Source organism: Cimex lectularius, unplaced genomic scaffold, assembly GCF_000648675.2.
Source record: "Cimex lectularius strain Harlan isolate CLEC.00 unplaced genomic scaffold, Clec_2.1 scaffold41, whole genome shotgun sequence".
Taxonomy (NCBI): Eukaryota; Metazoa; Arthropoda; class Insecta; order Hemiptera; family Cimicidae; genus Cimex; species Cimex lectularius.
In genome coordinates, this window is record NW_019393011.1 from 340589 (window position 1) to 358407 (window position 17819).

Sequence of the window (17819 nt, forward strand, 5' to 3'; positions counted from 1 at the left end):
TCATAGAATATTGAATTAGATCAAATCCTGAAGCTGTATTGTTCCTGTTTATTTGTTGTTATTTTGTTTAATTTCTCTTCAAAATTTTGTAAAAATACATCTTCTGTGAGTATGGCTTATAACAAACAAGGCTGTAGAGAGGCGAACAGCATTTTCAAGAGCGCGGGAAAAGTGGTCTGAGAGAAGGGAGGAGTGAGGAGTGAGGAAGATTTTAATTTTGAGTTTGGTATGGATCGTTCATCGGCTCTCACGTGGTGGTCAAAATCGAAGAAAGAAAAAAGAAAAACATCTTGAAGAAAGAAAAAATATCTCGAACAAAGGAATACGTCTCAAGAAAGAAAATTCAGCTACCAACCTTTAATTCCTGTTTTTATCGATTTTTTTTTATAATTTCGTTTCTTTGCTTTTAAAAAAAACATTACCTTGTTCGTTAACCCATTTTTTTTAAATTGACAAATCCTTGTTTCCGAGTAAGATCCATTACATTACATTACTCCGTTTCGCGAGCACGATTGACCGCGTTTTCTTCGCTTGTTTGTTTTTCCCATTTTTACCAAATTTTTTGCCTTGTTTTATGCTCTGCTACCACTATTTGTATTGGATCTTTCTCGGAAACAAGGTATGGTATGGTAGAAAAGGATACTAGGAAGCGGGTTTGTACTCCCCAGCCACTACAGCCTTCTGGCTTATTGTACCTTCCTAGTTCCTTAGTTCAATCAATAGACTCAATCCTTCTTCTTAGAAATATCAGGTCATTGACTGTTGCTCCTGCAATTTCATTCCCTGTTTTTTCCGTACGTTAGGTTAAACCTCCATTGAGCTATTGCTTTGCATTCGAAGATGATATGAGTGGCTGTTTCCTCCTCATTACATACTCTGCAAATGGGATCATCGCTGTATATACCCATGTTATGTAGATATTTTCTCAGATGCTAGTGACCGGTTAGTAGTCCTACCACTCCTCTGAGTTTGGCCCTCTCCAATTGCAGCAATGTTTTTGCCAGTCTCGGTGAGGGTTGTTTCATCATAAGTTTACTATGTCTAGCACTGCTAGAGTTTATCCATTTCTCCTTTTGTTTTGCTTGGATCCATTCTGCGATGGAGGATTCTATATTTGTTTTTGTTATCCCAAGAATAGGTTCGGGGCCTATGTATGGTCTTGCAGATCCTCCTCTGGCCAGACTGTCTGCTTTGTCGTTACCCAAAATTCCCCTGTGCCCTGGCACCCAAGATATCAGGTTGTTGTGGTTTTGGAGTTTCGGATGCATTCACTGACTAATTTGGATGAGATTCTTTTACATGCTAATGCTTTAATGGCTGCTTGGCTATCTGATCTTATGAGGATTTTTTTGTCAGTGTAACCTCTTTTAAGATTTTCCAGGGCACAAGCATTGATGGCATGTATTTCCGCTTGAAAGACCGAAGTGTACTTCCCTAATGAGTTTGATAGCTCATGTTTTGGGCTTGTACAGAAAACGCTTCATCCGGTTCCTTCGTTTGTTTTGGAGCCATCTGTGTACCATATCATTGTATCTGATGCTCTCCTGTATTCTTCCTCTCCTTTATAATCCATTGAGACTTTATAGGAAGTTGTGAAGATTGTTTCCGGGATCATATAATCAGTCCCCATTTCTAATAATGGGTGTCTGATTTTGTTGATTATGGTTGTATGCCATTCCAATTTAATTGTTTCTGGAGCCTAAGTGAGCTTTTCCTAGCCTCTCCTTGTGGAGGTAGGTTTAGCACACCATAAACGGAAAACCATGCTAAATATCCGAAAAGTAAAAGTAAAATTTAAGAAAGTGAAACTCCACAATATAACCTTTGAGAAACTGCTTGCAGGGAGTGCTATTACTGACTTTATGGTCCTTGCTGGTAGACGACCTTCTACATAAGCTAACAAAAAAATGCTTTCGCATACAACAGTATAATATGACAGGGGAGTTGCGGATTCATACATATTGGATTTGAAGTACAGATTATCTATTGCACGGAAATAGTCCTTTGCTTTTCCCTTTCACTTGAGTCGGGACGGTCACCTCAGCCTAATTTTTGCTAGGGTAATTGTTGGTTGAGGTCGCCGAGGCAATAAGTATGCAAAAATGGGAACAGACGTCTACCTATAAGTAGTACAGTTGAATTTTGTAGCGTATAAATGCACTCTTGTAGGCCACTATGCTCTTGTAACGCTCCTTTCACACGCTACGAATTCGTCCGTACGGTTGATCTTGAGTACGGATAATCCGTTGAACTGAGGCAATTACTTTCTCTTTCCAAGACGGAACGTTCTCCATTCGACTGTCGCGGTCTGAAGTTATGTAGCGCAATTGAATTATTGCTTTATGGTTACTGTACCGACGAAGGAGATCGGATTCTCTGGATCCATCCCATCAATGAATGGTATTGTATTCCAAGACAGGGGCATGAGAAAATGTTCATCAAAAGATCATCGTAGAAACAAACGGTACAAGTACTGCAGTAAGCAGAATTGCTGACAGGACATGGTCGACTCTGGAGGCATATGTATAGACACGGGGCAGCAAAAACAACCCTGTGCTGATATTGCCAGGACGAAGAAAAGAAAGAAACTGCGGATCTTCGGTTTTTATGATCATATGCTCATTTTATTTCTTGTCCAATAAAAACGACATTTCTGAGGCAATGAGCCAACCCCCCACTGCTGGCCTGGAAGTCCTCCTGAATTCACCACTACGTATTTTCAATCCGGGGGTTAGAGCCTCAATTCACAGTTAATACAGGTACAGGCTTCATTAGTTGCCCGTATTTAAAACAAAAAAATCAATTAGAGCTTCAGGAAGAATTTCAGGCAGACAAGGTTCTAAGGATGCCCGTTGACGCTTTGATTTGATAAAATAAAAGTAAAATACCGGAGAAAGGAATCCCATTTAATGGTAATAACATCATAACATGGTCATAAACAAAACCGTCTAACATGGTAATAAAATAACAAAAATGGTAAATAAAAACGACGGTATACAGATAGCTCTAAGACAGAGTATGGGTCAGGAGCTGGTATCTAGAAATTAAACCAAGGACTAGAATTCATGTAAGCCATGATTAAAATGCTACCGTCTTTTGGTGGAGAATGGCTATTGAGCACTGTGCCAAGGAGTTCAAAAGGCTGGTTATTACAAGCGAAATAAGAGGCATCTACTCGGACAGCTAGGCTGCAGTAAAGGGACTGTTTGTAGTCAGATATTGTGGACAACAACGATAGTACTCTTCCTGGGATACAAGGAAGAGGGACAACGAAGAGGCCGATAACTTGGCCAAGTAAAGTTCAGGACCTATTGGCCATTAACTTTGCGGCATACTAAATTGCAAAAAACATACATACATCAGCAAAGTTAAGAATTAGTCCTTTGAACCCCAAAAGACAGGGGGCCAACACCAAACAAAAGAGATAAAAGGGACAGGTCACTGGGTAGCACCCCATCGTCGGGTGACGTGTGCTCCTAGGACATGTCCCAAAAAAGTAAAATTGAGGGAAGCAATGTGGAACGGGCCATCCCCCCCAACATGATGATGGGGAGACCACTGATGAGACATATCAGTGATGGTTAGAAAGTTGCAGTGCCTGGCAAGCACAAACCCCGCTTCCTAGTTGCATCATCATCATCATCCTTTGACCAGTGGAATTGTATTCCAGGACAGTGTTGTGCTTCCACAGTTAATTGCACGGTAGACAGCTTCAAGTAAAAATTAATAATTCTTTGTCTAAATTTATCGACGCTAAATCTGGGGTGCGCTAGGGTCTTCATTTAGGCTCTTTACTATTTCTGATCTTTATTAATGCTGTTACTGAATTTCTCCATCAGAATATAAAATTCTTGTCCTTTGCTGACGATGTCAAGTTGTACCATGTAATAAATAATAACAATGACACCCGAAAATACTTCAAACCGATTTTCCTAATTTTATTCATTGGTGCTCAAAAATGGACTTAAACTTAACTGATTATTCGGAAATCGTGAGATGCGGTCTGGTGTGATGTAGGTTTCAGAAAAACATTTTCTTTATCGTTCCAACGTTTCTATCTTTATTGAGATCATCATGGGATTTACAAACATTGTTTAAATTTAACAAATACGTGTAGGATGTGGAAAAAAGTTAATTTATACAATGCAAAAAATATATTTTTTTATATATATTCAATCAAAGTATTTCTACTCATTCAAAGTGTTTGTTTTCTGGGTAATTGTGCCATTCTTGCGTGTCGTGTTGAGAGTGCCAGTGAGATATTGCTGTTTTGTGTTTATACACTTTGGATTTTGTAGGGTGGGGAAGGAAGTCGGTATAAAAAGACATTTTTGTATAAGGAGTCGGCTTCTTTGAGGTGAAAAGAGCTGACGAAGGGAAAAAAAACGTTGGTAATGGTTCGGCCAGATTATCCTTTCAGGATTATATAGACGGGGATAAATAGGAAAAGGAAAGCTAAATTGTTGAAAAATTATACTACGTAAAAATGTTTGATGTGTAGAATGTGATGAATGTTTTATATGTTATAATATGTGTTTTGTGTGATGTGTTGATATATGTATGTTATCTATATTGAATTTGATAAATGATATTGGCGTAGCTGCGACTGAGTTTACACGTGTCTGTTCTGAAATTGATGCTGTAGTTATCTCTGTATATGTTGCTGATATGTTGCTTTACTCTCTTATCCAGACAATGGGATGTAAGACCTACATCACACCAGACCGCATCTCACGATTTCCGAATAATCATCGACTAATGGTCACCACACGCTTAAACATAACTTTGATAACTTTTTTCGATGTCATTTTTTCGATGTTGTAGGAGTATTCTTCTATTTAATACTACTTATTTTTCATTAATAAACGATTCCTAACTATCATAGATGTTTTAATTTAGACATAGCAATTACTTTTTTCTTATTACGAATGGAACCCCAATGCAACAGTTTTGGAGTTCCTCGATGTTAACGAAACAAAACCAATAATTTGGAAAGCTTCTCTTACAAATCATAAATTGTTTTATAAATAAAGCAATAATTAAAAATATAATTAAATGTTTTGTTTTTTTCAATTAGTTTGTTGCCACTGCACAAAATAGTAACCGCAGCTGCAGCATTGACAGTTTCACTGTTGTCCATCACGATTTGAAGTAAGTTGAGGACTCTCACGGCATTTGGCAAATACATATTCCCTGTTTCCGCAACAACTAGGTTATACAAAACCCGTATGTGTGTATACGTAGGCACGCTATTTGGCGAATGCCAAGAACATCTAGAGACTTGGCAAATATTCAGCGGCAATGGCAATCGGCATTCGGCGAATACCACATGTCTGGAGCCGCCTTTACATTTACTCATGCACTCAACTTTTTCCAGTATGTAACCAATATTACTGTTGATGTTGTTAGGAATTATTAGGATTTGCGATTCGGAATACTCAACACTTTAGATTAAAAAATTATTTTGCTCCATAATTTGTTGCCAATTGGAGTATGCTAGTCCTGGTCACCCTATCAAAAGTATCTTTGTATCAAATTTGAAGAAGTCCAAATTAAATTTTTAAGATATGCATCTTTTAAATTAAAATTTTTTTAAAAATTGTATATTGATTGCTTCTTATTAGACAGTATACAGGCCTGAATTTTGTCTGTTCAGAGAAAAAACGCGATTTTCATTTACTAATGCCAACAGAAATTATTTGACAACCATTATGGGGATTAACTGACAATCTTAATGTGGTAAAAATTATGTACGTAGGAGAATGTAGGAGAACATTTTACACATTAATTTGTATGTTGCACTTACGTTCAACACTACAAAGGCCTTTATTTTGACAGGTCGGCAAATCAACCCTATTTTAATGTATAAATGACAGACGAAATTAACAATTGGTTAAAAATCTGTTTGAATTACCAATTTAATTGGGCCATTAATTCCTGCTTTAATTTGTACTGTGTCTACTTTTAATTACACAATGTATAGGTTTGTATTTTGCCACTTCAGAGAATAAATACGTTTTAATTTATACGTGATAAATTAAATGACAATCTCTTTCTGTTAACAACAATGCAGGCTGGCAATTCCTGTTTAATTTGTAGTAACTATATGTAATTAGTGGCACTGTGCGAGAAAGCTGATGGGGCTCTGGTGTCCTAAACTCTTTAAAGTGAGGTGCTCAAACACCCACCATCCCTCATTAAAGAAACTCCTACCAACCACACACCACTTTAGTCTTACCACCCGTCAGCATCCACTACCCCCTCCCATAAAGAATCTTGGGCTAGATAGAAAACAGCATCCGCCCCAATCAAAGGAGTTACGCGAACCGTGCTTAATGGCTCATTGGCAACCGGGGTTAATAGGCTGTTTTGAACGGTCCGTCTCTCATACCGAGCGACCTCAGAGAGTATTTAACCTTACCATGGGGCTCTGATGGAACAGACTGTTTAATTCCCTAGCTGCTGATGGGATTCATATAATAAAGAAACTAAAAAACAAATAAATACGAAGCAATAATAAGTTCTAGTTGTTTCGCATTACAGTGACACCGTATTACTGGAGGAAACCGTGGAAGCCACGGAGATGGTTTTTATGAAAGCCGTACATCAGGTTCCGTCATTTAGGAGCTTCGGAGAGGAAATGAGAAGAGCGAAAAATATGGTGACAGAAGTAACAGAAGCTACGCACGCGCTGAAGGATTTGTTGCCTGTCGGAAAGGTGAAGAGAGTGCTCTATGAACATAGGAGATAACATCATAAAAGTGATTTTCGGTAACCCTGACCCCTAAGATCTGGAAGACCTCTCAGCAGATTTCTCCAAATCAGAACGCATTCAGGAAATGTGTGTACTTTTGTCCAAGGAAAAGTTACGTTGACCCGGACGGTGGGACGGCAGGTAGAGACCAACACACGCGAAATAGCCCGATTGACCGGCATACTGCGAGAAGACTTAGAGACAACTCATCTTCTTTTAGATCGTATCAAGACGGAAGTTTCTTCCTATCCTTGTCATTATTATCTCCACGGGAATTGAGTGAAATACTCAAGACCGGGACTCTGCTTTACGTCTGGAGTAGAATTTGTTGGCAGGAACCGTCTTGGCCTTCTTTCAATTACTGTTCCTAAGCCGTTGCCGGCTCCTTACAGTTTCTTAAGCTTAGTTTTTGTGTAGCTTTTTTTATTATAGACGGAAGCAGTTGAACTTGGGGTCAGAGTGAACGAACAGAGCAAAAACATACATACACATATATATAATAATAATAAAATAATAAAAATACATGAAATAATTTAACAGTTAAATATATAAAGTAAATAAACACTAAAAATAATATTATACACAAAAACATACTAAAACATAATAATAAAATAATAATAAATAAACAAATTAAAATAAACATAAATAAACAAATTTTTCTCTTTATACGTATTCTTTTTACAGTTAATGCCGGCCAGCCTTTTTGTTTCATTATAGCACTCCACATCTTTTGAGTCGCTCTAAAACCTGACGGAGATGAGACTGCATCTCAGTCGTGGTTGGCCGTATTTGTTGCATCTAAAAGTAACATGCTCGACGGTTTCGGTTTGGCCACAGACACATAAAGGGCTGTCTTTAAGTCTATACTTATGTAACTTTTCTGCAAAATCTCCATGGCCTGAAAGAAGCTGTGACGTATAGTGGTCAATTTCTATATGTTTCATTTTCATTCTTTCTTCAATGCTGGGAAGGATCTCATACGTGTATCGACCTTTCATTGAGGCGTCCCAACGCCGTTGCCATTGCATTATCCATTGCATCCATTGAGTTGCTTCTGATTCATTTGCTACAGGAATACATGTCTCGCGTCCATTAGCTATTTCCCATTTCGCACATGTAAATCTCGCTTAGAGATCTATTGGTGGTAGCCCAGCAAGGACCTGTAGGGCATCTGTGGACACAGTTCTATACGCCCTTGTACCGCAATTAGGCCCACGCGTTGGGCCCTCTTTAGTGTTATCCAATCAGCAGCGCGCAACCGGTGCGTCCACGCAAGAGCAGCATACAACAGTACTAATTCGCACAACGCCGAATAGTACACTAACCTACTCTTATAGAAAGCACCCCATGTTGCGCCGCTTACGGCTTTTATCGCTGCTATCCTTGCCAGGATCTTTGCATGCGTGTTTTTTGCATTTACGGAAAATCGCAAACCTGTAGTCATCATATGCCTAAGTAGGTTACTACTGTGGGAGCCTTAATTGTGTTACCGCACATCCTGACGACTGGTGGTGATCTCATGTTTAATGTGCCTTTGAGAAGCATCAGTTCCGACTTCTCTGGAGCTAAGCTGAGCCTGACCCCGTTGCACCATTCATCTAGTATTGCAACGGCTGCCACGCCTTTGCTTTCAATTTCTGCCTTCGTTTCTGCGGGGATGATTACAGCTAAGTCATATGAAATCCGGATTCTTCTAGCTGTTTAGTTTAAGGACTCCGTCAAATAACACTAACCATAAGTACGGTCCGAGCACGGACCCCTGGGGAATTCCCATTTGTACTACTGTACTACAGTTCGCGCCGTGCTCACTCAACGTTGCTGTTCTATCACTAAGATAGCTAGACACTAGTGCACTCAAATCCTTCGGTACACCTCTGGTATATCTAAACTGTCTAGCACCGCAGGCCACCACATGCATCGAATGCTTTCTTCACATCGAATAACATGGCAACTACATATTTGGCAGTCGAACCTGTTGCGTATTCAATCATGTGTCTTATGGCATGCGTTGTGCTTTACTCCGGCATACCGCCAAATTGTCCGTGGAGGCTGTCGGCCACGGACGCGCGCAGTCTTGATACTATCAGAAGTTCCAATGTTTTCCCCAATACTGAGAGTAGGGAAATTATCCTGTACGATGATGGTTGTTCAGCGGGTCTCCCCGGCTTCAAGAAGACGCACACGTAGGCCCTCTTTCAAGGGATGGGAAAATATCCAGCCGCCAGACAATCCGTCATCAGTTGTTGAATGTATGGAACGACCACTACCATTTACTTCTTGACAACCTTCGCCTCTATACCATCCTCGCCTGGCGCACGGCCTGTTCGCAACTTTCTTATCGCATTGGCTATTTCTTCTTCCGACCATGGGTGTGATGTTACATCGCCTATGATGGCACGAGACCTCTCCCTTAAGAGAGCATGCCCTGGCTCGTTCAGTTCATGATTATCCGCTGGAAATGCCTCGTTCAGTAGCGCCATACCAGCAGCAAAGATCCCACTTCTTTCGCGGCCGAAGGATCGCGATGCCGGCCGACACGTGATCTTGCCCCTCGCAACTTTTGCGTACAGTCCGCATCCATTTATTCTATCTTCATTCTCGATAAACTCTTTCCACGCTGTGCGCTTAGCGCGAAGCTGTTCCTTCTTGAACTTGCGCTTTGTAACATGGTATTCCAATCGATAAGCATCTCTAGTAAAAGGGTCCCGGCAGCGCTGGGAACGTCGTCTAACTCTCTTTCAGTTCAGCAAGCTTAATACTCCACCAGGCCGGTCCATCTACCTTTTCATTCTTCTTGCTAAGTCTCTCTGGGCCTTGGACCAAAGCTGTAGTGAGTACCGCGACCTTTTCGTCAATGGCACCAATATCTGCATCAGACCAGAGTGGTATTTCCTCCTCATGCAATAGATCCCCTCTTACTAGGTTTACTAGTTCGTCGTTAGTGAAACAGGCTAAGCGTATCCTTTTCTTCTTTAGTTGTTGTGATTGGTTTGAGGTGGTCTGTAGGTTCAATCTCAGCAAGGCATGGTCACTTCGGGTGGCATTGATATCTATGTGGAAACGCACCCACTCGTCGATGCAGTGACACCAATACCTGGTCCACGGCAGACTCACCTTGATCTGCACTATACGTGAATGGCGATTCCTCTGTATTCAAGAATAGACATTTTCTTCCTCAATTGTAGCCATCACGGCTTCTCCACACCTGTCAATATTGGTATCTCCCCAAGCCGGGCTGTGTGCATTGAATTGCAGCTACAAGAAATTCTTCGCCTGCCCACTCTATGAGGCAGCATGCCATGTCGCCATTACATTCTGGCAATGAGATAACCTTGATGTTATTATTTAGGATATACACAGCCGCCCTGAGACGTACTGCAGTTCGCGAACGGACTGCACGAGCAGTTAGTCCCATTGCAGTGTCTATTTCTTTCTACCAAGGTTCCTGTGTCAGGACAGGATGCACTCCCTGTTCCACTGATAGGACTCACGCCTCGTCCATAACCGTCTTGGAACCATGGCAATTTAGCTGTGATAGCTTACGAGGGGCTTGCTCATGCTTATTTTTTGAGCGAATCATAGGTAAGAAATAGAAGCTCCTGCTTTTACTTATTGCTACATTTTCTATGTTCTTGTCCGCTGGTGGGTGCTGCTCCCTGGGGGTTTTGGGAAGTGACTGTTCATCATTTCCCAACACAAGTGGCGCTTTGCCATAATCAGTAGAACTTTTAACTTTAATTATGGCTTTATTACCACAACCTCTGGTGCCAGCTTGATGCTGGTGACTTTTCCCCATGCGCAAACAGTTTATGCATTTTAGGGCAACAGTCGTGCATGCTATGGTGTCATGGAGCTCAGCGCAGCGTCCACATACGATGTCTTTCTTTGGACATGTAGAAGCAATATGGCCATAGCTTTGGCACCTATAACACCTTGTGACATCGACGCAGCCCTTCACAACACATGACTGACAGTCCAAGTAAAGCTTGCCATTATCAAGTATTTTTCAGCGGGCTTCTGCTGGAAATTCCACTACCCAGGAAACGAAGGTAGAGGCTTGCCTCGGGCCGCCTCCGTACTTAATTGTATATAGCGGCCTGACTTCGCTGGCGCCTTGTTCCAGGAAATCATTATTTCCAAGGAGCTCGTCTCTGAGCTCTGTTTTGCTGGTGTCCTTAGGGACCCGAAGAATTAACAATCTGGTGTTTCTTTTTCCCATAGGGCGTGGTTTCAGACCTGACTCCGAAAGCAATGTCATAGCCTTGCCCTTGTCAGCTTCCCCTTGAAGCTTAATTGCCACTCCTCCTTTAACTGTGGCTCTTACATCTTGAATTCTGATCTTCGTTGTCCTATGATTAAGGAGGTCCTTTTCAGCAATTCACTCGACTCCATGCCTTCAGGTGAGTCTACAATTGCTGTTTTCTAGCATGGCCTTGTCAATGTCTACCTCTGTGATATCACGATCTTTTTGTTGTTTTCCATTCTTTTTAATATTGTTCCTGATGAATTAGCATCATTATTATTGGAGTGAATGACATTACTTACGATACATTATCATTCATTTGTTTTGACTGACCTTGCGTAATCTTATTCTTTTGTTAATCCGCAGAGATGGCTTTTCAGAGTCCTTACTTCCAATCAACCCAACAACTCTGCAAAGCTCATCCGCAATACTATCAAAGGATGGAGCCAGGCCTGCAGCAATCTTGGTCGAACCATTTTCAACTGCAGAAAGCTGTGCATTGTGGTTGCTTATATGCTGTACGATGCCCAACAGCTTGTCAATCCTCTCACCTACAAACTGTGTCGCAGGCTTGAGACATTTATTCTTTCGATCAATCGTGTACTGCGAAATTTCAGCACATGATTCTTGTGCTTCTGCGCACGTTTTTGAATGTCTAGTTTCGGGGGATTCCATCATACCCCAGATTCAGAAGGCATGTCGTTACTCCTTGAGTCATCTATATTAATGTCCGAAGTTAGAAATCAAGCAGTCGGCAGCTGCCACTCGCGTGTTCACATTAAACATTCAAAAATGATGTCACTGGATAGATATGAGGATGGAGAAAAAATGATGAATGGAAAAGATAAAAGAAGATTAAGAACAACAGTATGAAGATATAGACAAACAGGGGAAGAAAATGTCAATGAAGGAATGAATAGACAGCAATGAAAGATGACAGCAGAAAAGCAATGAGGAAATTAAAGATGACATGCACTAGTGGGTAACGCAATCTAATTGAAGGATGAAGAGGAAGACAAAGCTTGAAGTGAGGAATAAAAGGTTAAGGAGGGAGAAAGATGTCGAAAGGATAGGTATTTCAATGAAGAAGAATGAATAACAATGAAGAGAGAAGGGAGAGAAAAAGATGCCTCACGTAGTAGAGGGGAAGGGTATGCGTAGTATAGGAGAAAAGATGTCAAGAGGGATGTCAAAAGGAGATGTCAATTGAAATGATGAAGATGAAGAATAGAAGAGAAGGGAAGGGGAGGGGCAAATGATGTCAGAAAAGGAAGACTCCCGAAAAGATGCCCACCAATGAATGACAAAAGATGCCAAATTTGGAGGTAAAACAAACGACGAAAATTTGAAGAGGCCTGTCATCCTGAGGACTACGCCGATTAAATCCTGATATCAAAGGATCAAGGATCGATGGCGCTCAAAACCAATCAATTTTCGGACGTACAAATTGAGCGCGATTAAAGCACCAGCTTCTCATTGGAACGGGATATCAGCGGGTTCACTTTTGCAGTTCATGTCGAGAGACGTGGTTGTAGAAATCCTTCAACCTGAGGGCTCGAAATCCGGACGTTGCAAAACAACTTACTGTGAGTAGGAACTATCTTTTAAAAAAAAAGGCCAAAATATGTAGGTACGTGGGACATAAATTGGGGTCGCGTCAGCCAGGTACGCAACACCCGTCTCCGACGGTTCACTCGCGGCGTGGAACTCCCCCGACTTTTGATTTTCCTTTCCACCCCTACTCCGGTAGAGATACTGGCATAAAAAGGGATTATTTGGAAATCAAAAGCTAGTCAAACAAGTCGTCAAACATAATAAAACAAAGTCAGTCTCTGCTGGGTCCCAGAACATGTAGAAGGGAACGAGCGGACACCCTTACAAGAAAAAGGGCTGCTATACCGCTGATAGGACCCGAGCCCTTCTGTAGCGTAAGAATCCACACTATCAATTACACTTTAGACAGAAGGATAAAACTGAGGAATAATGGATCTCACTCATTGGACATTTCTAATTTTCTTCTTCTAACAAACTTTGGAAGGAAAAAGGTAACAGAATGTATTAAAGGAAGCCGAAAAGACTGGCATAACCAAACACGGCTCGTGCTGATTCTGCAAAGAAGAGGAGACACCAACACACCTAGGTGCTATTAAACTGTGGCGCTACACTTGCTCGTAAGAGGAAGTGTTTTGGGAAGTAAACCATAGAAGAAATTCAACCAATGAAACCGGGCCTATTAATCAGGTCCCTTGATGAACTAGGACTCACCGTGTGCTATAAGCACAGAGCGGGGATACAACAGCACTTAAAGGGCGCAGTATAATATTCACTCCGACTAATACATCTACATCTACCTGTTATTTGACACTGTATAAGGCTATATTTTGAAGGTTCAAAAAACTAACAATATTTTCATTTATACATGACAACTGAAATTAACTGACAATTACCCTAGCAATTCCCGCTTTAATTTGTATGGTGACTAACAGCGTACAGGCCTGTATTTTGCCAGTCCAGATAACAAATAAGATTTTCATTTATATGTGACAACTGAAATCAACTGGCAATTTTTATGAGTTAGACATCATAGCTGCATAACACAGACGATAGACGGCGGATTGTCTGGCAATCTTACTCAGTTAAAAACAACACAGACTAACATTTCCCTGTTCAATTCAATTCAGTTCAATGACTACATTTTGACTCCTTACATGCGTATATTTTGACAATGTCGATTTTAGTTTATAGTATAGAATAAAAAAACGAGAAAGGGGAACAAATTTCTAGGTACTGGTTAGGCCCTGCTTGTTACCCTAGAATCGAATTATTTCCAATTTGTTAGAACTTTTTTAAGATGTGTTAATTAAAATGTTAATGAATCTACTTGTATAATAATTAATGGTTGGATTGCGATAAATAGATTGTATTTTGTTAGTTGTAACTTTTGTTCCCTTCGAACATTTGACACGTTCACCATTCTAGCCTATTTGACCTTAAACCTTAGAAGGCCTCCGATACTTTATCGACAGGACGGACGTAAGTGCAATATTAGTTTATCTAGGGAACTTTTATCGTCAAATAACGTCGAGAGGGCTGCCCCAAATAGGCCTGGTCTTAGGAGCAGATAAAGAAAAAGGTGTTTTTCGATCTTATTTAGATAGACATTCAGGGCAAACGAAAATTGTGGAGAATAGCCCTGAGTAAGACGGTGCGAATAGAGCAGGACCTCCAGGGAAATTGTAAGATTACATAAACAGAATGGAAAAGTGTCTGTAGATTACCTGCTTCGTTTAATTTCGATGTCCAGTTGGTAAGGCACATGCTGCAGGCTGCGTGAAGGCATTCGAGAAGCTTTGAGTTTTCCTTCCCGGTGAACGTCGTATTGCAGAAAACGCATTTGAGGAGCACCCACGGTTCGTAATTTTCACTCGGTGTAACCGTGTCACTTTCGACCACCTCCGTTTTCCCGACGGCATCCTCCGACTCCTTTTCCGACATATCACCGTCTCACTCGAGTAAATTATACCGAACGAATCACGACGGCAGGGCAGAAGACGGCCGGTTGTCGTTATAAACAATGGAAAAATGTCAGTGAGGACGATAAGCCCGATGGACAGGAAGGCTATGCCAGTCTGCCGTTCCCGACGTTGTCGTGCAGAGTGCGCAACTCACAAACCCCCGCCGCCGGCTCCACAACAAGTGGATCCCCCAGTGGAAATGCCGCTATGGAAAATGATCCACCGACTCTCACTCTTCCATTCCTCTCCCAACGAAGCAACAGGCTTCCCTAAGTTATTAAATTATTCACGTTTTATTCCGACCGCGAAAATTTCTCCTTTTCAAAACATAAAACCCAAATTTGCTTACTTTTACTGGACATTTTTCACAGTCCTACACGCGTTACTGCTCTTTGGTTATACCATCCATTAACGAAAGATAATTATTCAGAAATCGTGACAGGCGGTCTGGTGTGATCTAGGTTTGAGAAAAACATTTTCTTTATCGTGCCAACGTTTCGATCTTTATTGAGATCATCTTCAGGGCCTGGGATTTACAAACATTGTTTAAATTTAACAAATACATGTAGGATGTGGAAAAAAGTGAATTTATACAATGCAAAAAAATATATATTTGTTATATTCAATCAAAGTATTTCTATTTACACAAAGTGTTTGTTTTCTGCGTAAGTGTGCCATTCTTGCGTGTCGTGTTGGGAGTGCCAGTGAGATTGCTGTTTTATGTTTATATATGTTGGATTTTGAAGGGGTGGGGAAGGAAGTCGGTATAGAAAGACATTTTTGTATAAGAAGTCGGCGTCTTTGAGGTGAAAAATGTTTTTCTGAAACCGACATCACACCAGACCGCATATCACGATTTCTGAATAATTATCGACTAACGGTCACTAATCACCACACATTAACGAGAGAGGAAAAAGTCCAATAAATCAAAGAATAGATGAAGTGGGTATAATTGAACATGAACTCTTTGAATAATTATATCATGAAAACAAATTTTTAAAATTCAAACAGCGCTGGCTACCATTTTGAACACCAACACAATTTCGATTTCAACAATCCAAAACTATTAAACACAGAACAAAACGTACATAAACGTAACTTTTTAGAAATGGTTTAGATCAACAGAGATAAACACAGCATCAACTACAGAACAGACATATGTAAACTCAACCGCAGCTACGATAATATCATAAATCAAATTCAATATTAATAACATAAATATAACACACAAAACATATCACAAAATATAAAATAATCATAAACAATTCTACAGTCTAAATCTCTAAAATTGATCTCTGCTTTTCCTAATAATCCCGTCTATAATAATCCTGAAAGGCTAACTAGACCCGAACGACAAACCATTGCCATTTTTTCCATTGTCGGTCCCTTTCATGTCAAAGAAACTCATAGAAACTCCTCATAGAAAAATGAATTTCTATCCTCACTTCCTTCCCCACTCCTTCAAAATCAAACATACATAACCAAAAATCAGACATTAATACTCACTAACACTCCCAAAACGACACACAGCCGTGAAACATCTACACAGAAAACAAACACTTTGATTGAGTACAAATACTATGATTAAATATAAAATTTCTATATTGTGTACATCATTGTATAAATTCATATATCTTATATCTATATGTATTTGTATACTTATATCTATATGTATTATAAGATATGTATTGACATATCTTATATGTGTTTGTATAATTTAAACAATGTTTACAAATCCCAAGCTCTGAAGATGATCTCAATAAAGATCGAAACATTGGCACGATAAAGAAAATGTTTTACTAAACCTAAATCACGCAAGACCGCATCTCACGATCTTTAAATAATCATTACGTAACGGTCAACAAATATTACACATTTTTAAATCATTTCCGTGCCCCTTTTATAGGTCGAAGAACCACACTGTCGGCTGTCAAATTAACCCTTTTTAACTTTAAATTAACCGTTTTTTAATTTCTAATTAACCTTTGTTAACTTCAAATTAACTTTTTTTAACTTTATATTAACCTTTTCTTTTAAGCATTAAAATCATTTAAGAGATAGTTTCTAGGTCCCGGGCCCTTCTGTGGCCTAGTATCTTGCCACAAAAAAAGGACATATCCAAAAATGGATCCTTAATGAATCCAAAACCAAGGCATGAGGCACGCGAAGAGATTCATAGAAAACTTACAAAGCATTTACTGAAAGGCAACCGTAACCGAACCAGGGAATTCTGGTAGGATTCCTGACAGGGCACTGCAGCCTAAGAAGGCACATGCCTCGGATAGGAGTACAGTCAGAAGAAACCCTGTGCATACACTGCCAGGAAAAAGAGGAGACTGCAGAGCACATTTTATTTTTGTGAGGTGTGTCTATGTAGGTGCAGATTCTTGCAACTAAGAGAAGAAAAGCCGCTGGCAAGGCTATGGAGGTTGACTGATGACTCTGGCCAGAGAGTTATAAAAAAAAGAGCACAATAGATCTACTCAGGTCGAGGTGCAGAAGGCCTTGTAGCCGCCTCTTTTATCCCTATCGCTATCATTAATAGTTTGTTTGAAATACTTAAAAGCATGGAAAGTTAAATTCCTGTTCATTTGAGGGCTTCTTTTTTTTAAATATAAAATAATTCGCCTCTTAGATCATATGAAAATCAATTAAAATTATAAGTTATGCAAAAATAATTACAAAAACAAATTATTTTTCTTTCAGATTCAGTTCAGAGAAATATATATAAGATATATGAAAAACTACAATCAAAGTTAATTTGAAGTTAAAATGATTAATTTGAAATTGGAAAACGATTAATTTGAAGTTAAAAAGAGTTAATTTGACGGAAAAGTTACACTTTTTAATTATTGCTGGGTGTTGATCTGCGAGTCAGTGAAAAAAAATTGAAATTAGGAAAGGGTAATTGGAAGTTAAAAACTGTTAATTTGAAATTTGAAAAAGGTGAATTTGAAGTTAAAAAGGGTTGATTTGACGGGAAAAAAGATATAATTTTTAATTTTAATTGTAAGTTATTTCACATGGGCTTATAAAAGTCCATTTAATTTATATTTTAAAAAATTGCATATATAATTACATTTTGTTTCATACCATCTCCTAAGTTTTTATTATGCATCAAATAAAGGGATAATTTGAAATTAAAAAAAGTTCATTTACTAAAAAGGGTTAATTTGACGGAAAAAGTTTTACTTTTTAGTTGATGCTGGGCGTTGGTCTGCGAGTGATGCTGTACCCACTGGGCCACTTATTGGGACCGTCTTCACGTGCTGGTTTGTTGATCTACTCAAATGCGTTTCGGCATTGG

General features: G+C 39.7%; 1 protein-coding gene across 3 annotated transcripts in view; it reads right to left on the minus strand.

The window, feature by feature from the left end:
• The window catches only part of LOC106665384 (E3 ubiquitin-protein ligase TRIM33), a 34554-nt gene extending 19888 nt beyond the window's left edge, over positions 1-14666 (minus strand). For 2 of the 3 annotated variants that reach the window (XM_014391773.2, XM_014391772.2), the window contains exon 1: positions 14276-14665. In XM_014391773.2, the coding sequence (XP_014247259.1) occupies positions 14276-14492 (217 nt within the window). In that variant the 5' untranslated portion in view covers positions 14493-14665. Of the gene's footprint in view, positions 1-14275 lie in introns of all 3 variants that reach the window. The other variant, XM_014391774.2, reaches the window with a different exon arrangement.
• Between the last annotated feature and the right edge of the window lie 3153 nt (positions 14667-17819).